At 41.2% G+C, this 23,355-nt stretch overlaps 1 protein-coding gene across 3 annotated transcripts in view; it reads right to left on the bottom strand.

Moving 5' to 3' along the window:
• Positions 1-2,654: 2,654 nt before the first annotated feature.
• The window catches only part of GABBR1 (gamma-aminobutyric acid type B receptor subunit 1), a 209,408-nt gene continuing 188,707 nt past the window's right edge, over positions 2,655-23,355 (bottom strand). For all 3 annotated transcript variants that reach the window (XM_087953744.1, XM_087953745.1, XM_087953746.1), the window contains 8 exons: positions 15,255-15,371; positions 13,890-13,997; positions 9,082-9,175; positions 8,087-8,214; positions 6,663-6,791; positions 6,072-6,215; positions 4,274-4,617; positions 2,655-4,221 (listed from right to left, as the gene is read on the bottom strand). In XM_087953744.1, coding sequence (XP_087809870.1) covers positions 4,372-4,617; positions 6,072-6,215; positions 6,663-6,791; positions 8,087-8,214; positions 9,082-9,175; positions 13,890-13,997; positions 15,255-15,371 — 966 coding nt within the window. In that variant the 3' untranslated portion in view covers positions 2,655-4,221; positions 4,274-4,371. The remainder of the gene's footprint in view (positions 4,222-4,273; positions 4,618-6,071; positions 6,216-6,662; positions 6,792-8,086; positions 8,215-9,081; positions 9,176-13,889; positions 13,998-15,254; positions 15,372-23,355) is intronic.

Genomic DNA, 23,355 nt, shown 5'->3' with positions numbered 1-23,355 from the left:
TATTCTGGGTTCGTAACATGTAATTTTTTTTCTCTTTATGGTTGGCTAGGAGTTGAGCAAACTCCTCTCCAATCATTCATCACCTGGGCCTGACACCTGAAGTTCAACTAAATTATTGGCATTGGTATCTTTGATTAATTGATCATTGCTATTGAGAGATCTAAATGGATATCTTCCTTAGGTAGCTCTTATTTTTCCTTTGCCCTGTCCCTCAAGCAAATTATTCTTTTCAGCAACCTAAACATTATAATGGATGGATGAAAGATATACATAATACAACAGTGTTTTATAACCTTAAAGGCTTTAAAACCTGTGAACTTCTAATTTCAGAACTCTGGGAATTGAAATCCATACATCTTAAAAGTTATCACGGTTGAGAAACACTGCAGTAGAGAACATCAGAATCAGCAAGCTAGGCTCTCAGTCTGCTTGTGGAGGCTATTTAGCTATTTGTGTGTGTGTGTCTACTTGACTGCATTTATTAAAATGCTGATTCATGCATATATGGGCAAATGCAAAACAACAATGCCTTGGAGGATGGAACCCAGAATGTTGTTATGGAGGAAGATCCAATTACCCTGTACCTCGAAATCCTGTATATCTATTGAGAGCCAGTTTGGCCTAGTGATTAAAGTGCCAGCCTAGAAATCAGAAGATTATGAGTTCTAGTTCTCCCTCAGGCCTGAAAACAAGCTGGGTGACTTTGGGCCAGTCACTCTCTCTTAGCTTAACCTACTTCACAGGGTTGTTGTTGGGGAAAATTGGAGGATGCCTTGAGTTATTTAACAATGTTTGCCACCTTGAGTTATTTAACAATAATGAAGGGATAAAAATCTAATTAAAAATATCTCAACCACTACAAACAGGAACTTCTAAGAGTCCTTTTTTTAATGGGAAAGAATCTCCTCATTTTGGATGAGCAGGAAGTTGAGGTAATATTAGTTCCTGGTAGTTTCTAATCATCTTTCTGGTTGCCCCCTATCTAAGGAGTTAAAATAATTGTCCAACTTCACTTAAATCTTAAATTTATTCTCCAGAGAGCTATGTCTGCAGTGTACAAAAGAGTGGACTGAGCTCTAATTATACTGAAGAACTGTCCTGGCACACAGTTTTGGCAGCAACAGAGCAAGCGTGCCACGTGACCTCCATCGATCTCTACTATTTTTCCCATTTTCCATAGCTGTTTTAACTCCAGGAGCTGGGCATTATTAAACAAATGATTTTTTTGCCTTAGGGAGACTGGGCTAATTCATCTGTTCATTCATCGGCAGAGATTAAGGCTATATTTTAAAAGAGGCTTTTCAGACTAGTCTAGCCACTCCTTTGCTTCCTTGGCTCTTCTGCAGCAACAAAACATTTCCAAAAGCAAACAAACAAACAAACAAACACACACACACACATACAACCTCCCAGTCAGGTATTAATGGCATTGAGCAGCTTTTCTTTTAAAGTAGTAAGAACAATTTGGAAACAGTCCAAATATACCTGCTTTTTTCAAACATGTAGTTTTTAGAAGTCTGTGGAAGCAGCCAATTATGGTTGGCATTAACTGGCTATGTTTTTTAATCAACTTTAAAAGCCCATCAGAAGGGTTTTTTCTTTCTCTCTCTTAAGGCTCTCTTTCTTTCTTTTTTGAATATGTTTTATTGGCTAGGCTCTTCTTTCTTAGGAACCTGCTTATAAGAGGACCCCAGTGAACTCAGTGAAACTTACTTCGGAGCCAAACTGCTTGCCCTTCCCTCATTCCCAAGAAGTATGATGAATGGTCAAAGCTGGTGCAAGATTATAAGCCAAAACATTTAGATGGTGCTAGACTAGATTGAGATGCTCTCGAATTAACATGCGTTGATTTCCTATACATGCAGTCAAGTGTGTCTTATACCACAATAGAGCCCCAAATTTCCATTGCTAAGCCAAGGCAGTTAAGTGAATTTTGAATTTTGTCTCATTTGCCACAGTTAAATAAATCACCGCAGCTAGTAACACGGTTAAGTGAATTTGGCTTCCCCATTGACTTCGCTTATCGGAAGGTTGCAAAAGGTTGATCGCATGTCCCTGGGACGTTGCAACAGTCATAAGTGTGAAAAATGATCATAAGTCACTTTTTCCAGTGCTGTTGTAACTTCAGATGGTCACTAAACAAATGGTGGTAAGTCGAGGAGTACACGTGTAAGAGAATGAACAGGTTGTACCTACAATTTGGGGAGAATTGGAGAAATCCATTTTGCTATCTGACTTAACACATAACAGATAATCAGAGTTGGAAGGGACCTTGTAGGTCATCTAGTCCAACCCCCCACCCAAGTGGGAGACCCTACACCATTTCTGACAAATAGCAGTCCAATCTCTTCTTGAAGGTCTCAAGTGATGGTGCTCCCACAACTTCTGAAGGGCAAGGTGTCCCGTTGGTTGATTGTTCTCACTGTCAGAAAGTTTCTCCTTATTTCCAGGTTAAATCTCTCTTTGTTCAGTTTCCATCCATTATTCCTTGTCTGGCCTACAGAAATATATAGTATATGGCACCAAAAATGCTTTCATGAAAGAGAATTCCCTTTGCCCCATCCCATGTTACTTTGTGTAGGTCTTACATTGTCACTGGAGATAGAACAGCACCACAAAATTGAAGACATACCATCCACAGATGACACACAGGCACGTATTTCATATGGTATAATTTTACTAAAGAACATCTGTATACTGGTGGAAAAGTCTGGCAGGCATCTGGGCTTCCCTCACCATCCTAGGCAGCACCCATCACTTTCCTATATCTGCTGGGACAATAAAAGTGCTCCAAATGGGAAAAGCATGGGGAGGACCTGGCACACGCATGTGCATTTTGCATGCAGAGGTGCATACATTCGTCAGACTGTTGGGCCCAGTTCCCTAATGTTCATCAGCAATCTAGCCAATCCTTGACTTCACTGTAGCTCCAGCACATTCCTTGTTTAGATGAACCAAGATGAAGGCAATAATGGCAATTAAATACGATCTAGAAGTTCTCCAGGGCCGGGTGTCAAAAGGAGGACACACTTCCAAGCATGAGCAGATGTTGCTGAGGGAGAACTGCCAATATTCGTAGAAACAACTCCCAAGCTCACCTTCTCGAATCAGGCAATCCCCATTCCCTCATATCCAAGGAACGGTGCTTGCTTTCATAAGAGGCGTATCTCAAGGTTAATTAATTACCATCTGGACAAGGAAGTCACCTGATATATGTTCTCTCTCTCCCGTCTCTAGCAATAGCCTATATCTGAATGAGGGCTCCACCTTCACCTTCCAAAAAATTTCCCTTAGAATTTAAACCTTCACCTCCATCATTGCATCACTCTTCACCTTTACATGGATGTGGCCCTGCCGGGACTCCGCTCTGTCCCGTGATTGTACAGGAATGACGGCAGAGGTTAAAATGAGGCCTGGTTATGATGTACAATATGGCTATCGTTAGAGCCAGCCAGGTTGGGCGTTTGTGTGGTTGCTTGTATTGGCAGCCAGAATCAGATTGGGAAAGTATGTTAAGTGCTTTTGATAACGAATGTACATAATCGATGCATTCCGGTCCAACAGTATGGAACTCTTTGGGTTTACAGGAAATAACTTTTTGTCATAACCAAAATGCTTAGAAGACTCAATTATCTGCTGCAGGAAGACTGTGCTACAGACTGGCTTGCAATAAATAGACCCTTTTGCAAACAATCAGGTTGTAGCAAAAGCGGGGTGGGGGTGGGGGGAAATGTCCTTGTAAAGAAGACCCTTGTGAATTATGGTAGGACTGTCAGTAACGCAATACAATTGCCACATCATAACTCAACTCTACACTAAATTGGTGTCCCTGAATGCTGTATCTACTGGTATCTGTATCTACTGGTAACTGTACCTAGGTAAGTTTACAGAGGAGCAAAAACTAACCAGTTTTCAACGCTCCTTTCAGTCTGAATTTCTTCTCGCTCAGATTCCTGCAAGCATCCACGGCATGCAGAGAAAGAGTTTGGGTTTACAACAACCATATTTCCAGTTGCTCTCTTCCCGAGTAGTGACACTTGAAGAGTAGTGAGATGTGGACGTGGGGGCAGGAAGTGTGGGTGTGGGTATCCTTGGGATTCCCTACTTCTAAAATAAGTCTCCAGATTTTCCACTTGGGATTCCAGGCTCCAGGGGAAGCAGATGGACAGACATGAAGATATTTTACAAAGACTAGGAATTATTATTCCTTTTCCTTCCTTTCTTTTTTTGGGAAAAAAAAGCCCCTTCCCAGCCAGCTGTACAGAGTCCCCACCCAGCTGTACAGAGTCCCCACCACCAGATGCCCATTCCCACCCCTGGCCACCCAAGCAAAGGCCCACTCTCCCTTTCTCCAGATGTCTGTAAGGTCCTTCACTTGTAGAGCAAGTGGACACGGCTCCCATCACAGTTGTTGCGTCCCAGCTTGTCAGCCTGCTCCGCTACCAGGCAACGGACGAGAGGCAGGCTGGGCTGGTAGAGGTTGGGGCCAGTGGCTGCAGAAGCTGAAGCCGAGTTGTTGAAATGGTTGTCAGCTGCACAGTTGGAGGAGCGCCGACGGGAACGCAGTTGCTGCCGCTCTTTCAGCTGGTGCTGGAGCTCTGAGACACGCTCTTCTTTCTGTCGGGGAGGAAGGAAAGAGGGAGGGAGGGAGGGGGTCTATGAAGCAATGGGGCAAGAGCCCCCAGGTGGAAGGGATGGATGTTGGCACAGGAGGACTTGATCATATGCTATGCTATGTGTTGACTGTAAAGGACCACATAATAGATTTGTTCTCAACTTGGTCCTTTAGATGAGCCACGGCGGCGCAGTGGTTAGAGTGCAGTACTGCAGGCTACTACTTCTGCCGACTGCCGTCTGCCTGCAATTTGGCAGATCGAGTCTCCCCAGGCTCAAGGTTGACTCAGCCCACCAGCCTTCCGAGGTGGGTAAAATGAGGGCCCAGATTGTTGGGGGCAAGATATAAACCACTTAGAGAGTTCTGTAAAGCGATATATAAGTCTGCTATTGCTGTTAGTTACAAGGAGGAGGCAGCTGCAATCCTCCCCACACAAAAAAAGACCACCCCAGAACCAAACTCACTTCTAAGGAGGCTGCCCAGCAATCAAAAGGGAACTCAATTCTCCTGCTGTTTTATGCTCAGTTCTGTAGACTTCTAAAATAGTATATTCTAAGAAGAGTACGGAGGGGGCTCGTGAATGGTAAGCAGTGTTGAGTGCCACGCTCTTAATCTTTATAAGTGGCCAATTTGCGCCTCCAGGGTTGCCTTCTCCACCAAGGACCACTGGAAACACTCACAGTGGAGTCTCCCACAATTTTGAGGAGAGAAACCCACCCCCCCTCTCTCCCCAAAGTCAGAAAGAAATTCCATGCCATCGAGAGGTGGGCTGCTGCCGGTTCACACTGGTTCTGGCGGACCGGGAGTTAAGATTAAGTGCAGTTCAGCGAACTGGCAAATCCTGGCTAGCCCTGCCCCTGCCCATTTATCGGCCTGGTTTTGGGGCCGTTTTCAGGCCATTTTTCAGGCAGTTTTGGGGGCGTTTTCAGACCGTTTTCCAGGCCAAAAATGGCCCTCAAACTGCCTGGTTTTTGGACCCTTTTCAAGCCATTTTGGGTGCCATTTTCAGGCCTTTTTGGACTGAAAAATGGCCTGAAAACAGCCCGGAAAACAGCCTGAAAGTGTCACAAAAAACAGGCCGAAAAACAGGCTGAAAAATTGGGCGCGGGGCCAGCCAGTGGTGGGATGAGCCCCAACTGGCTGAATCCTACCTGTTCCTTTGAGGCGAGTGGCTTGGGAGGCGGGGCTGGGTGTGATGAGTGACATCACCTACCCAGTCACATAACCAACCGGCCACACCTACCCAGCCAGAGAACCGGTCGTTAAAAAAACTGCAGCCCACCGCTGATGCCATCTCCCATCATGGCTTTGCTCTCTGCCCCACGTGTTCTCCCTCTGGCTCCAAGAAAGTTCCTACCGTGCATTATAAGCTTGTGCAGGAAATATAAGGGAAATTCAAGGAAGGGCCAAACGTCCCTTCCTTACTGCCCCCTGCCAAGTCACACAGGGTCCCCACCTCGGCAATGATCTTCTCTAGTTCACGGTTCTCCTTCTCCAGCATCCGTGATTTCTCCTCCTCATTGTTGTTGGTGGAGGAGCCAGTTTTCATGGTGTCCTGCTGCTCGGACTGCCATTCTCCCCGGGTGATAAGGCGCCGCATCTGAAACGAGAACCACAGTTCCGCAATTCATGGCTAGGGAAGGGCCGCACAAGACAGCCAGAACAGGAAGACGGGACGTGCTTCTCATACTTTTTCAGCCCCCTTCCTGAGAAGGCCATTGTCTGGGATGGGCTAGAGCAGATCTGGGCATTTTGCAGCCCTCCAAGCCACATCCGGCTCTTTGGCTGTCCCTGTCCAGCCCATGTGAAGTCAATCCAAAATTAGAAATCAAATGTAAATAAATGTATGCAATATAACTGCATTGCTTGTATTTTTTCCCCAATTTAAGCATGTGCGTGCATGCGTGCCTGTGCACCTTCGCGGCCCTTTTGGTTTGGCCCTCCACAACAGTCCCAGTTTCAGGTGGCCCCCTTTGGGAAAATTAATCGTCCATCCCTGAGCTAGAGAATGACTTAAGCCGTGTCAGAAGGGAAGTAGGGTACTTACCTTGGGCACAAACAGCACAACCAGTGTGATGTAAGAGGAGAAGACAATGGCAAGGGAGGCAAAGGCGAAGGCAGCATCCTGTTGACTGCTGAGGATCATGGTCACGGGGGCCGTGATAAGACATAGCACCTACAAAAGGGAGAGGCTCCAGGCTGTTAGCTTAGACCGGAAAGCACACCCAGGAAGTCCTACAGCAGGATTTTACAACCTTGACGAATATAAGGCGGGTGGACTTCAACTCTCAGAATTCTCTAGCCTTTGTAGGAATTGCCAGGAAATTTGCTTCTAGCCCTTAAGGCTCACCCGGCCCCTATGGCCAAAGAGAGATAATAAATACCCTTGACATCCTCCAGCAGGACAGGTTGGCTTCCTGAAAGCAGATGGTTATCGCTGCAACTCTAAGCACTGGGAAGCAAAGCTTCCTGATTGAGCTGCAGCCAGACGCTAGGAAGCTCCTCGCCGAACCCCACTGGGTAGGCCGCAGCAGGAAACCAACTCTACAGGAAGGTTAAAACTGCTTTTATTGAGATGGACTATAACAACAGAATTGTCCAACTCTCATTGTATCTCCTACTCCTTCTAAATATACTATAAATTTAGAATTATAAATTCTAAATATTTTAAATTTGGCGAATATACTAAATAAAGTACATTTACCCTTGTAGTATGGCTGCAATATCATTATTATCCTTCTCATCTTTTTTACTACCTTCTCTTATTGATATCATTATTATTCTATTGTTTTGCATGTACATTGACAGCTTATACGCCGGAGACAAATTCCTTGTGTGTCTAATCACACTTGGCCAAATAAAGTATCCTATCCCATCCCATCCCATTCTTCACTCCAGTCCATTCTATTCTTATTGTTCAGTGAATCTGCCACTTCCAAACATTATATAGACATCCTGAAATTAGAAAATAGATTTACCCCGTTACCTTGGCAACAGAGCTTGCAGATATATGAAGATCATCTTCCTTCCACTTTACAAAAAGAGATTTATATTGACTGTTTCCTAGTATGATTTGATTGCTTATTGTACCCTATGACTATCATTAAGTGTTGTACCTTATGATTCTTGACGAATGTATCTTTTCTTTTTATGTACACTGACAACATATGCACCAAATTCCTTGTCCAATAAAGAATTCATTCATTCATTCATTCATTCACTCATATCTTACATGCAACCTCCAGTGTGAGACTAAGAAGCCCAAAACAAGACAACTGCATGATAAATTAGAAGTGGCCCAATCCCCATTCTGATCATGGCTAAGGCAGAAGTGTTGGCCCAAAACTTCTTCCTTCTCTTTAGACTGAGGAGAAACTCTTCTAATTACTTGTCCTCTCAACCTCACTGATGCACTCAGGTAGTCAACTGGCATAGAGGATTGTCAATCATTGCAAACAACAAACCACTTACAGCCACATTATAGATTGCCATGCCCACAGCCCGGTGGTCATTGATCTTCTCTGTGGAGACTCCCTTTGTCTCATAGGCCAGGAAGATGCCTAAAAGCAGCAGCAGCCCCTTGAAGCCATAGAAGATACCTGTGGGGAGGGAGGAACGTGAAGGTGGTGGAAGGGGAAGAGGTCCCAAAGGGAGAGTGGGTGTAGGGGGGAACACAACCCTAGGAAGGGGGGCAGTAGATTCTGCCCCTCCCCCCAATTCACTCTCTCACTCTTTAGGGAGTAGATAACTCACTTCTTTTAAGAAACACTTAAAGAAGCTTACAAGAAAAAAAGCAACACATAATAATAAAGAAAGAATCAAATTTTTTTTTAAAAAAACACAAATTTTAACAGGACTTTAAACCAGCCTCCCTCATTGATTAAATATCCCCAAACTTCCAGGTACCCCAGTTGCTGGTCACTGTAGTCAAAGTATTACATGGGGGAAGGCTTGTCTAATCAGTTTCCAAACAGCATAAAAAACAAACCCTGCAACGATCATTGAGTACAAACCAAATATAACAAAAGAGAGAGGGCACCAAATGGTATGCAATTCATGCCCCATATTCTTGGCAGAGCCACCTGGCTGACTCTGTCTCCAGGATCCCGCTCAATCCCAGTCTATGTCTCCAGCCTTATCACCTACGTGGTTTTTCAGCCCTCCTTCAGCATTTCCTCCCCGATTTTCTAAGACAATCCATTTTACTTGGAATGGTAAAAATGCACATGTGCAGACAGAACACCTGGGAGTGGGGGAGATTGGGCAGTAGACAAGAAACCCAAAACTATTCAGGACACAAAGCCTCGTTCCGGAATGCAAGAAAGCGACCAAGTTGTCCAGTTCTAAACTAAGGCAAGATTGGCCAGGGTTACAGGGCTAGCCAAGGAAAGGAAAGGACACCGAAACCTTGGGATGAGCGGAAGTGGGCTTGGGACAAACACCCTTCTTTTCCTGGAGAGCCTCACCCAGCCAAGTGTTCATCTTTTCGGAACTGCAGTGCTCCAGCTTGGGTAGGATCAGCACGTCAATGTCACTTTTAGGCTCCTCTTTGGTAAATTCCTGAGGGGAGGGGGAAACAGGATGAAGACATTGGAAGCAGAAGAGCCAAAAACAAAATACTATATTATAAATATATATATATGGTATTCAGCTTTGTTCAGGTATTTTCCCACGTCATTGTAGTTGTGCTTTTAAAGTTGTAGCAACGTTTCGGCAGAATCTCATCTGCCATCATCCAGATTCTGCCGAACGTTGCTACAACTTTAAAGCAAAACTGACGTGATACTGAACAAAGCTGAATACCATACCGCACTCCACGGACTTACATGTATGGTATTCAGCTTTGTTCGGGTATTTTCCCACGTCATTGTAGTTGTGCTTTTAAAGTTGTAGCAACGTTTCAGCAGAATCTCATCTGCCATCATCAGGCTTCTGTATTGTGTTCGTCTGAACTATATATATATATATACAGTACGTATATATATTTGTCTCAAGCACATACAGTATAAAGAAGGATATAAACAAGCATATATAAAGGAATACCCTAATCAAGAAACCACCAAGGAGAAAAAAAACCATCCCCTTGAGCAACTCTGGCAAGACAAGCTACTGCATATGAAAAGAGAATTGCCAATTGCACAGTGGCAGACAGGAAAGCACTCCAAGAGATTAACATCATTGCCCAGAAGATCATTGGTTGACCTCTCCCCTCTTTGGAAGAGCTTTATAGCTCCCACTGCCTTAAGAAAGTTCAACATATTCTCAAAGATCCATCTCATCCTGGGAACCCTTTTTTTGAACTATTACCATCTGGCAGACAACACAGGATAATAAAAACAAGGACAAAGGAAAAAACACCTTCTATCCCAGGGCAGTAGCTCTTTTGAATTTTACTGCCTAGTGCAGTGTTGATGCGGTATGGCGGGTTTTCGGTTCAATGTGTGGAGTGTGAAGGATGTGTGTTTGTGTTTATTTTCATGGTCATGGTGTGCACTGAAGATGGTGTTTGATTTCGTTGTACGAGGTGCAATGGCAATAAAGTAAAGTAAAGAACAAACCCCACTCCCTTCTAGCACTGATGACGTTACCTAGCTGGGTAATAAAACACCTGCAAGAAAACAACCAAGCTTAGAGAGCACCAGGACTTCCCAGTTCAATCCTGATATTCTCTTAACTAAAGAAGGGTGTGGAAGAGGATGAAACTCTTTAATTTAACCATAGTAACTTAACCATAGCAATAGCATTTTGGCTTACATACTGCCCCATAATACTTTAAGTATCAAGCACGGAAAATCAAGAAACCAGGCACTTCAGATGAATATAAAAGTTTAATGCATGCTTAAGCTCTCTATATAAGAATATTTACTACTGGCGGTCAAAACAAATAGGCAAGAGTCAATGGAATTCGAGGTGGGTTGGACTTAGGTTTCTTGTGGGTGCGAAGAGACTCAAGACTGATGATGCATTTGACCCCCTCCCTCGGGCTCAGCCTGGTCATCTCCTACAGTAAATGCTGATACAGATAATCAGAGTTGGAAGGGACCTTGTGGGTCATCTAGTCCAACCCCCTGCCCAAGCAGGAGACCCCACACCATTTCTGACAGATGGGAGTCCAATCTCTTCTTGAAAGTCTCAACTGATGGCGCTCCCACAAATTCTGAAGGCAAAGTTGTTCCATTAGTTGATTGTTCTCACTGTCAGAAAGTTTCTCCTTGTTTCCAGGTTGAATCTCTCCTTGTCCAGTTTCCATCCATTATTCCTTGTCTGGCCTACAGGAGCTTTAGAAAATAGCTTGATCCCCTTCCTCCCTGTGGCAGCCCCTCAAATATTGGAAGACCGCTATCCTGTCTCCCCTGGTCCTTCTCTTCACTAGACTAGCCATACCCAGTTCCTGCAACCGTTTATTGTATGTTTTAGCCTCCAGTCCCTAGTCATCCTGGTTGCTCTTCTCTGTGCTATTTGCATATTGCTCCCAGCAATCTGGATTCTCATTTTACCAACCTCGGAAGGATGGAAGGCTGAAGCAACCTTGAGCCCCGCCAAGATCGAACTCCAGGTTGTGGGCAGAGTTTGCCTGCAATACTGCACTCTAACCACAGCGATACAAGGCCTCCTAGTGGTGCATTTAACATGCAAAAGGGACATATGGACAACTTTTTGTCTTGTGGCCATTTGCTTTCAAGTTTCTTTTCTTAACTGATAACAAAAGCCCAGCTGAAAAATAATCTTAAGTAAAATTTGGTAAGAAAGTTAGCAGCATTTTCTCTCTCATGCACACCTTTTTATACCTTAAATTGCCGTGACTTTACACCTCTTGCTTTATAGGTAACTGGGATAGCTTCAAGGTCAAAATTGCAGGGCAACAGCTGTCATGTACAGCAGTGATCCCCAACCTTTTTATGCCGCAGCCCGGTACCGGCATTAGCTGGGCGCCGCGGCCCGGTACTGGCATCAACTGGGCGCCGCCATCTTTTTGATGAAAGTGCTTCCGGTGACCTCACGGAAGCCCTTTTTCATCAAAAAAGATGGCGGCGCCAGCCTCGGTGAGCTTTTCCGGTAGAAATGGCTTTCTACCTGGAAAAGCTCACCGAGCTACTGCGCATCTTTTTGATGAAAAAGTGCTTCCGGTGAGCTTTCTACCCGGAAAAGCTCACCGGAAGCACTTTTTATCAAAAGATGGCGGCCAGCAACCAGCGGCCCGGTAAGACTTGTTCCGCGGACCGGTAGCGGTCCGCGGACCGGTGGTTGGGGACCCCTGATGTACAGTTTGGAAAAAGGAGATTTTCTAATAAGTTGGTTTGACAGAAATATATGGCTTGCTCTATATAGCACCCAGGCTCCCTACAGTGCAATGCAGAGGCAACTGCAAAAGTGGATGGTTTCATCTACATGAGGAAATGGGTGTTGTATCATATTGCAAACACCTGTCTCTTACTTATCTGCACGCAATATCTCGAATGTACAAAAGAACAGAGCTTGCGTGCATCCATATTTCACAACGATTATTTTGTCATTTGCACCTCTTCCCTTGTGATATACTATTAGGTCAGCGGGGAAGGAACACTAAAGTTTTAGCCCCATCCCAGAACCACAAGCAACATTCAGTCAAAGAAGGAAAGGATCCTGGGATAGGTCTTTACCTATAACTCCACTTAGAACAGTTTGCTTAGTAAACGTTTGAAGTTACAACAACACTGAAATAGTGACTTATGACCACTCATGTGATTTACATTCAGACTACTTGGCAACTGGTTCATATTTATGATGGTTGCAGTATCCTGGGGTCATATGATCCCTTTTTGTGACCTTTTGACAAGCAAATCAATGGGGAAGCCAGATTCACATAACAACTGTGCTACTAATTTAACAACTGCGCTGAATCACTTAACCCCTGTGGCAAGAAGAGGCGTAAAATGGGGCAAAAAAAAAACTCACTTAACTAATGTCTCACTCGGCAACATAAATGTTGGGCTCAATTGTGGTTGTAAGTCGAAGACACTCTGTATATTCCAACTCACCCTGGGAATCACAATTCAACCAAGATATGGACCAATTGCCAAGAACGGAAAGGAAAGCGACCAGGAAGAAAAACAAATCTTCTCCACAGGTTGAGATAATGGAAGAGGAGAAGAAACTGCAAGGACATACCAAAGAGGTGAGATGTTGGAGAGGACGAGGCTGAGCCCAAGGGAAGGATCAACCGCGTGATCTCTTACATGATCTCTAGGACTGCAGATATACAGGCCGGTAATTAGCGGGAGCTTGTAAAACTCAAGACTCAGAGGTTGAGAGTCAATAAAGGTGAGTTTACAGAATTGACCTCTGCTTACAAATGTCTCTGTTGGCTGGGCCAGTAAGTATTGCTGTACCAATTCCAAAAATGGAGAGAATTGGTTAAACCGTGATTAAGGCAAGCGTATCACGTGAATGCAGCCAGCACAGATGGGTCATGGAGGAGAAATAGTGAGATAGGCATCCAAGAGACGCAGACTTTTCTACAATACACTGGGACAAACACTTGCTTTAGTTATGGTCCACCAAGCCATCCCTGACTCGTGGTGCCTACATGGACAAATCTATGCAGTTTCCTTGCCAAAACTTTCAGAGGAGATTCGTCCCTGCCTGCCTTCTTCCTAAGGTGGAGAAAAAAGTGACTGACCCAAAGTCACTCACTTTATTCCATGCCTCAGGCAGCAATAAAACAATTCTCAATTTCCTGGCTCCAAATTTAGTGTTGTTAAGCTTGATCGCAACTGTTGGCTTTTCTGTAAAAAACAACAACAACCCAAAACCAAACCACTCATCAGTGGAATGAGAACCATTTCCAGTAAAACAAGGCTAGTAGTCTCTCTCTGTGGTTCCAGAATGACACCTAAAGGACCTCCAGCCTGCAGGGCCAGTGATGAGGGATATTACAAATAACAATAACTGGGAAACCACAAGGCTCTCCTCACTGATCTGACAGGAATGCAGAATCTTCTTTTGAATATGCTTTTAATATAAGAATAGGTAAGCGTGTTTGATAAGCAATATTTCACTGCTGAAAAGACAGGCTTTCTGGTTCAAGCTAACATAATTTTAGTTTGATTCACTAAAACTTTGTGGGCTAATAATAGAAAGGCAGTCTTGTACGCTCCATGGAATTTTTTAAAACTGCTGTTTCACCTATCTTGGTACTAATGGTACCAAACAGCTGTTTCAACAATCTGGCCCTGTCTACTGGGATCCTTGAACCTATAGCTCCTTTTGAAATGATGCCAGCTTAAGATGTTACCTCTGTTGTGCGTTTCAGTGGGTTAACTATTTGCCAGATAGCCAAGATGACAAAATCAAGTCCGACAAGCAATCCAACAGTGGCATAGAGTTTCCAGGGTTCCAAAGTCTGTGGGAAAAGAGGAGAGAGAGAACTGGGGGGCTGGACCCACTCAAAGGGATGGAATAGAACATATGAAATTTCACAGATCCTGGAGGCCACAAATTCAAGCTGACCTGAGTTTTCAGACCATGGATCCATCTAGTCAATTACAATAATTATTGTTTACCCAATTTCTTTTATTGTGTTTTATTGGGTACTATGAAAACAATACACATTTATTTCACATGCTTCATTTTTTATTATGGAAGCAACAGTTTCGCCCAAGCTGGGGCCATTTATGTGTTTGGCTCTCATAAACCTGGGAACTGAAGTGAATATTACTTGGAAGGCGTCAGGCTGAGGAAAGTTGTGAAAGTGTGGGAAATCCAAGACCTTGTGCCAAAAGCTTAGTAGAAAAATTGGGCTTAAGGTAAGAACTTAGATAACACAAAGTTGTTCTGAGAAACAAGTTGTGTGCAAATACAGTTTCCCCCTAAATTCCTGTTTTGGATCCAGAGAGGACTGGAGAAACTGGTCCCAGCCACAACAATACCAGGCTGCATGGTTCAGTGGTTTGATTTAATATAAGGCAGCCTCCTCAATGTGCCTATGAATTTAAGTTCTGTTCCTGCAGTGACAGTTCCTTGGGAAATTTATCAACATAAATGTAAAAACACAACACCGTAAAGCAATAAATCAAAACAGCAAAGTTCAGCAGTGTTTAAACAAGAGGCTAAGGACACACACGCAGAGAGAGAAAGCATGGTATCCGTGGAAAAGGAACTCTGAGAATTTTATTATGCCTTTTCTGAAGTATGGTTACAAGATCAAATTTACTAGCCCTCCCACCCTGAGAATGTGCTCCCCTCCAAATCTGCAAATCGTAGCAAAACTCAGATGTAAGTATACTCTTAGCCCTGGGCTTTGCTAAGATTTATGAACTTATGTATCAAATCCTTTCACCTAAAGACACACCCACCAGATATAAAAGGTAAAGTATCTGGGAACGCTAACCACTATCAACAATTATTTTAGTGGAACAAGGGCGTGGTATGATTTCAGGATTAAATTCCTGTGGAATAGAAAATGATGAACACCCTTGTAACTTTTGAGCAAATGTAGGCCAATTCTGTCTTGGTGTGGCCCCAAGCCAATTCTGAATTGTTTCTAAGAATAACAGCATTCAAAAGAAATATGTGGTACAGTATATCCAAATCCTTTGTCTATATTACTTGCTTCATTTGAATGACTCAGCACAGAATGGCAAGAAGACAAAATACATACCTTCCGTCGTTCTTTCTTCTCTTCCTTCTTGGTGAAGACGGTGTGCACCCACCAGATTTTGGTGAACATGCTGCCATAGCCAAGGCTAAAGCCCAAACCCAGGAGCCAAAGCCGAGCCTGGAAGTGGAGCGGGGAAAATAATAATAAGAAAGCAGTAGCTTTCTCCAAAGCTCTTAATCAACCAAGAGAATCTGGGACTTTCCCAAGAGATATCTATTGCACAGAATATTGATGCATTTTCTAACACTATAGAAAGTTCTCAATTTACAACATTTTAACTAGTGACCTTTCGAAGTTACAACGGCACTGAAAAAAGCGGTTTATGACTGTTTTTCACACTTCAAACCATTGCAGAATCCCCATGGTCACATGATCAAAATTTAGATGCTTGGCAACTGACTCATATTTATGACGGTAGCAATGTCCTGGGGTCATGTGGTCACATTTTGAGACCTGACAAGCAAAGTCAATGGGGAATCCACCAAATTCATTTAACAACTCTGTTACTAGTTTTAACAACAAATTAGAAAGGTCGTGTTAATATGGAAGAAATTAAAACGGTCACTTATTAGGATTTATTTGATAAAAATGAATGTTTTGTTCAGAATGATGTTTTAAGAACTTATGTACTATTCAAGTAATGGCAAAAAGATATATTTCAATTTGTATGGCAAGATAAAAAAAAATACGAGTTAAATATAAAGTGTTATAAGATGTAAAGGACAGAGGAGGATTGGGTTAACCAGATCTGAAATTGTCTTTTGCAATAAATACATTTATGGTATTTTGATACCATAAAGTTAATGTGGATCCTAAAAGCCATGTTATTAGTCATGTCATTTTGAGAATATGGAATAGATATAAATGCAGACTGTGCCCAAAAACACCTCTGAGGATCTCAAGCAGAAGAAGCATTTTATGGAAGGGAAGCAGCAGACAAAGACAAATGATTGCTGTACAGGAATTATTGAAATTATCACCAAGCAGATATCACAAAATCAGATCGAGAGAGCAATTAATCACAGAGAAATATAGTTGTCAATGGTTTTCTCATTTACAGTTATCAGAAAAGATTTAAAAATGGTGCAATATCACGATTGATTGACTATATCATGGACTGGAGGCCTGTGTTTAAAATAAAATGCTTACAACATGAAATATACTATTGCCCACTGTTACAATATGTGGGATGAGATGTAATTCCTATGAATTCCCTGTTCAATATTTCCTTTAACATAATTCAGGTGGAGCAAAGGTTGGCTTCCTGACATCCATCCCCTCAAAATCTAACACTGACAAGGAATTTGTACTTTTACTGCATACTAATACATTTAAATGTTTGAACTTCTTAAAAATACTTTTTTTTCATACAAAGTAAGACCCTAGTTAGGGTATTCGTTCAAACTTTGGGGGCACAGATATGATGGTGTCTGTTCCAGTTCTAAAGTGTATCCATAATCCACCATCACCCAAGACTAGGCACGCACGCCCCTAACTACCTCAATTCCAACTACTGCTGGCCTTAAATGCAAGCTACTCAATGCAAGAAGCCTCGCGAATAAAATACCTGAATTTTTCCTCTTACTAAATATGGCTAAATTCGACATTATATTTGTCTGTGAAACATGGCTCAACGCATCTCTCCCTGATTCCATTACCACAGTAAGAGACTATCATGTTTACCAATCAGATCGTGAAATTCGTAGAGGAGGTGGTGTTGCTATCTTCTATAAAAAGTCCTTACATCTAAAAAATTTCCAAGTTACCCAGGAGCTTGCTCTTCCTGAGACCATCATCTGTGAACTATCCTTAAATATCACATTTCGATTCTTATTATGTTACAGAGCACCTGATTATGACATCGAACATGTAAACAAGCTAAATACACTACTAACATGGGCAGCATCTTGCCCATACCCTTTTATCTTTCTTTGTGATTTCAATCTACCTCATATTGACTGGACCCTAAATGAATGTACAACTGAAACCATACACGTCACCTTCTACAATGCTGTTACAAATCTGGGACTGGAACAACTAGTAACCAACAACACTAAACAACTGCCTCGATCTCATCTTCTGCAATAGTTTGAATTTAATTTACGGAATACAAACTAAAGAACCCTTTTCCAGCAGTGATCACAATATGATTGACTTTTGTCTCAACATACGCCCACACAAAAATCACCACAATGACGTAATCCCCAATTATAACTTCAAAAAAGGCAACTATGATCTTATAGACAACGATCTCTCATCCCTTGATTGGCAATCTCTATTCACTGGATGCAATACTGTTGAAGACCATTACAACATATTTTTACTTGAAGTCAAAAGAGTCATCAAACTATATGTACCAACAACAACTCCCAAAACAAACAAAAAAAAAAAAAACAGATTACCCATAACAATAAGGAAACTTCAATCCAAAAAGAGATCACTCTGGCGGAAAAACAAATCTGGTCACGTTGCCAATTTCAAAAGCCGATACAAAAATTTATGCCACCAGATAAAGACTGAATGCACCAATTATCACATTAAACAAGAGGAAAACCTTCTATGCACCAATTCCACCCACGCTTTTTACAATTTTGTAAACAACAAACTAAAAGACTCAAGGTCCATCCCACCCCTGATAGGACCTAATGGTAAAGACTGCAACGACGACACCATTAAAGCCAACATCTTTAACACATTCTTCGGCTCAGTATTTGTAAACAGCAATGGATCATGCCCAGTATTTCCTAGCTGAACCACAGATAACTACAATGATCTAATACATATCGATTTTACAGAAGACAATGTTGAAAAAGCAATCTAAAACCATCTCTATCTATTGGACCAGATGGAATATGTGCCTACTTCTTAAAAAAGCTATCCACTGCCATAGCCAAACCTCTAAGCATAATCTTTGAAAAATCTTTCAGGACCAGCTCCTTGCCTAACCTATGGTCACAAGCCACGGTCATCCCCATCTTCAAAAAGGGAGACCCCAGCCTAGTTGAAAATTACAGACCAATCTCCTTATGCTGCGTCACCTGTAAAGTCATGGAATCAATTATTAACCAATACATTATCCTCCACTTAGAGACAAACAACCTACTCTCCAATAAACAATTTGGTTTCAGGAAAAAACTATCCTGTAATCTGCAACTCTTACACTGCAAAAACATATGGATGACACTGTTAGGGATACAACACCCTAGCAGAACGTGCAACGGCAGTCAAGCAGACAGAGAGTGTGTGTGAGATAAAGCGTTGTTGTAGCTTTACACTCAGTAAGACAGATACACTGTGCAATTAAATAGTTTTTATTCCAGCAAGAGTTATAGCATAGTCAAAGCAGTCCATATGTCATACACTAAGTTCAGACAGTCCAAGGGTTATTCAGTTTGCAAAAGTCCAGTGTAGAAAATAGGTCGTTCAACTCACAAACAATCAGTCCAATGATGTATCTCTTTTGCAGTCAGAGATATGAAGCAAAATCAAACCTTCTTTTCTTCTCTCAGCAAACGCACACAGTAATCACCATCAATCCTTCTCTGTCAGCATTCCAGTAAAAGCCGGCGAACAGTGAGCACTCTTGCTCTCTCTTATGGCGATTTACAACCGCACCCAAAATACTTGGCTTACAGTTTAAAGTGACACACACATTTAAACTAACAAACATATATTATATTTAGCCAAACTAAGTTAGGTAACTAATGTTATCCCTAACATTCTCCCCTTTTGGGTAACATCATAATATATATCTTTATTTACAATTTCAACCCATATTTTTCACAATTCTCCTTGTGCCTTACTGCACCTTGGGCTTTTGTAAATCCATCTGCAATATTTTCTTCAGTTATGCAGTACTCCAATCTTATCAGACTATTTTTCACAGATTGTCTAACATTCAAATATCTAAGGTCAGTGTGCTTAGATCTAGTCTTTACAGCAATATTTGTAGCCAACCGTAATGCTGCTTGGTTGTCCTCATACACAACAATGGCATTCTTAACAGTTACTCCCATATCTAACAATAACTGTTTATACAGAATTATATCAGTACATATTAATGATAAACATGAAAATTCTGCCTCCATTGTGGACATACTAATATGTTGCTGTCTAATAGACCTCCAACCAATCAGTGTTTTACCTAATAGTATAGCCATACCAGAAGTTGATTTTCTTGTTTTTATGTCTGTTGCAAAACTTGCATCAGCATATGCACTCAAAATCAAATAATCTTTTGGCTCTAAATACAATGCATAATGCATTGTCTTCTTAAGATACCTTAATATACGCTTTAGCGCTTGCCAGTGACGTTCATTTGGTTCAGCACTAAATCTTGCCAGTTGATTAACTCCATATGCAATATCTGGCCTTGACCAATTACTTATATATGATAAGCTTCCTATCAATGACTGATAAATAGTCTTATCAAATTTTGAACTCTGAGCATCAGTACGACAAAATTCCTGACTCATTGGAGTCTTTGCCGGTTTACACAGTTCCATTTTATACATTTTGAGCAATTGGTATATTTTATCTACTTGTGATATCTTAAATCCACTATTGGTTTTGTCTATTGTCAATCCTAAATACTGTCTGATTTCTCCTAAATGCTTTAATTTTATTCTCTTACTTAATAATGATATAATCTCACTAGCTTCATTATTAGTCTTAGTTATTAAAGCAATATCATCTGTAAACAACAATAATAATGATACCTTTCCATTTGTCTCTTTCTTAAATAAACATGGATCAGCTAAACCTGCCTTAAATCCAATATTGTTTAGCTCTTTTACAATATATTGGTTCCACTCATAACCAGATTGTTTCAATCCATAGAGACTCTTATTCAGTTTCCAATAGTCATTATTAATTTTACCATCCTTAATACCTACTGGTTTTCTTAAATATATAGTGTGCTGCAATGGTGCATGCAGATAGGCAGTTTCCACATCTAAATTGTTAACTATATAATTCTTCTTAGCTGCCCACACTAACGCTGCTCTTAAAGTTGTAGCCTTTAAATTTGGTGCAAATACCTCATCATAATCACATGCCGTTTGATTATATCCTTGAGCTACCAACCTTGCCTTATGGGTAACAGTCCCATTCTTACCAGTTTTTAACTTAAAAATCCATTTGCAACCAATGGACTTTTCACCTGGAGGTAATTTGGTTTCTTCATAAACCTTCATTTCCTTTAATGAATTTAACTCCTTTTCCATTGCCTTTTTCCAATTCTCCAAATGTGTGCAAGTAGCTTAGGTCAGGTTTTCTGCCATGCCACCGTGTGAATGGTAATTCACCAGTAGTAGAATTAACCACATTATTCAGTATATGATTCCCACACATTATTGCTTCTCCCCACAAATTATCAGGTAATCCTGAATCTGAGATCATCGTCTCTCTATAAAGGCATTATGTTGTGGCCTATATGGTGCAGACTTCTTATGTTCTACACCTGCCAACTTCAGCTTATCTTGGAATTTATTGTTTGTAAATTCCGTACCGTTATCAGTAATAAGTGTAACTAACTTCTTTTTAGTTTTCCTTTCAGCGAATTTAAGCCAATTAAAGAAATTTTGATAAGTTTCAGTTTTACTTTTCATTAGATAACAGAAACCATATCTAGAATAATGGTCCATTATACTAAGAATATATCGAGCACCTCCCACACTTGGTTCTTTAGGACCTATAATATCAGCAAATACTACCTCTAAAGGTTCCTTGGTTTTAAATCCATTTACTCTATTTGCTGATATCACCTTGCTTTTCTCTTCACTACATACATTGCATTGCAAATACTTACTGCAAGGTTTGAGTTTTATACCCTTAGATTGTTCTACTGTTTAAGCATTTTAAAATTTATATGCCCCAAACGTCTGTGTAACAGATGTATGCACTCATTGTGAGGTTTAACATTATCATAGACTGTGTTAGCCACCTCTAAACTATCATTTAACACATACAATTCACCTCTTAAAGTTGCAGTCACTTTCTTATCATCTTTTTCAATTATGCAATTGTCTCCCCTAAAGGTAATTACATAACCTAGTTTAACCAAAAATCTCACCGAAAGCAAATTAAACTTAAGTTGTGGTACATATAACATTTTTAATTTTTCTCTTATGCTATTGCAATATGCTATACCTTCACCTTTAGCCTTAAGTTTCCATCCATTAGCTAACGATATTTGCTGTGAACTTGTGGAAATCTTAACAAATTTTTTCTTATCATTTGTTATGCAGTGAGATGCTCCACTATCTATCACCCATAAATTACTATTCACAGTTTCATTGCTATACATGGCTAACTCCATGCTTTCTTTATTCTTTCGATGCTTTTTAGCATTCTGGCTGGCTCTTTGGCTTTTTGCTTTCTTGCAAAATCTAGTCAAATGTCCTTTTGCTCCACAATTAAAACATTTTCTAATTGTATACGCTGACGGAGATATTTTCTCTTCTTCACATTGTGATGGTTCACTTCTGAGTTGATCCCTTTCAAGCCGTCTCCTGGCTTCTTCAATTAATCTGCCAGTAATGTCAGTTAAAGATAAACTATCTTTTGGCAACACTTCAAGCGAAGTTACGTAATCATCGTAGCTCTGGTCTAATGAAGACAAAATAATATAAACTTGGTGCAGTTCAGTGAAGATAAGTTCCTTTTCATGCAGTTCTTGAAAAATTCTCTTCATTGAGTTTATATGATTTAGCATGTCTCCATCCTTCTGAAGATTTGTCCTGAACAGTTTCCGTGTATGTGCTCCTACACTGTCCCGAACATAAATCTTCCTTAGGTTCTCCCAACAATTCGCAGCTGTTTCTTCCCCACGTATATGGACAAGCTGTTGGTCAGAGAGAGTCAGTCCTATTATGCAAAGAGCTTGCTCATTCTTCACTTGATATTCCTTTATCTTCTGGGCATCTTCCTCATCCTCCGGATCCCATGCATCTACTTCTGGTGGGTTTTGTATTAAATCCCACAAACCTTCTCTTCGTAGAAGTAGGCTACATTTCATAGACCATGAAACATAGTTTGTTCCATCCAACTTGGATATGTGAGACAAACTTTGTAAATTGACTCCTGCCATCATTTAACTGGATATAAAACTATATTAATAAAAACACAGCTTTCTGTTTACAATGTTGTGTTGCTACACAAACTCTCACTCACAAGCCTGTTATACTGATTTGACTGACTGTGCACCTGGGCCCATAACCAGTGTTAGGGATACAACACCCTAGCAGAATGTGCAACGGCAGTCAAGCAGACAGAGAGTGTGTGTGAGATAAAGCGTTGTTGTAGCTTTACACTCAGTAAGACAGATACACTGTGCAATTAAATAGTTTTTATTCCAGCAAGAGTTATAGCATAGTCAAAGCAGTCCATATGTCATACATTAAGTTCAGACAGTCCAAGGGTTATTCAGTTTGCAAAAGTCCAGTGTAGAAAATAGGTCGTTCAACTCACAAACAATCAGTCCAATGATGTATCTCTTTTGCAGTCAGAGATATGAAGCAAAATCAAACCTTCTTTTCTTCTCTCAGCAAACGCACACAGTAATCACCATCAATCCTTCTCTGTCAGCATTCCAGTAAAAGCCAGCGAACAGTGAGCACTCTTGCTCCCTCTTATGGCGATTTACAACCGCACCCAAAATACTTGGCTTACAGTTTAAAGTGACACACACATTTAAACTAACAAACATATATTATATTTAGCCAAACTAAGTTAGGTAACTAATGTTATCCCTAACAGACACAACTCGATCAGGGCAAAGCAATAGATGCAATCTACATAGACTTCTGTAAAGCCTTTGATTCAGTAGTACACGACAAACTACTCCTAAAAATAAAATCCTATGGTATCTCTGGACAACTGCATAACTGGATAGAAGAATTCCTGTCAAACAGACAACAAATGGTCAAAATTGGGTGTGTCCTATCCAATTCTGTACATGTCAATAGTGGTGTCCCCCAAGGCAGTGTTCTAGGACCAACTCTCTTCATAGTCTACATAAATGACCTCTGTGATCATATTAAGAGCAACTGCGTTCTTTTCGCTGATGATGTAAAGCTGTTCAATACCACAGACAATACTG

Source organism: Notechis scutatus, chromosome 2 (genome assembly GCF_049901735.1).
Source record: "Notechis scutatus isolate UNSWTSFEM ecotype Mainland chromosome 2, rNotScu1.2, whole genome shotgun sequence".
NCBI classification, from domain to species: domain Eukaryota; kingdom Metazoa; phylum Chordata; class Lepidosauria; order Squamata; family Elapidae; genus Notechis; species Notechis scutatus.
This window is presented reverse-complemented; position numbering and strand designations above follow the sequence as displayed.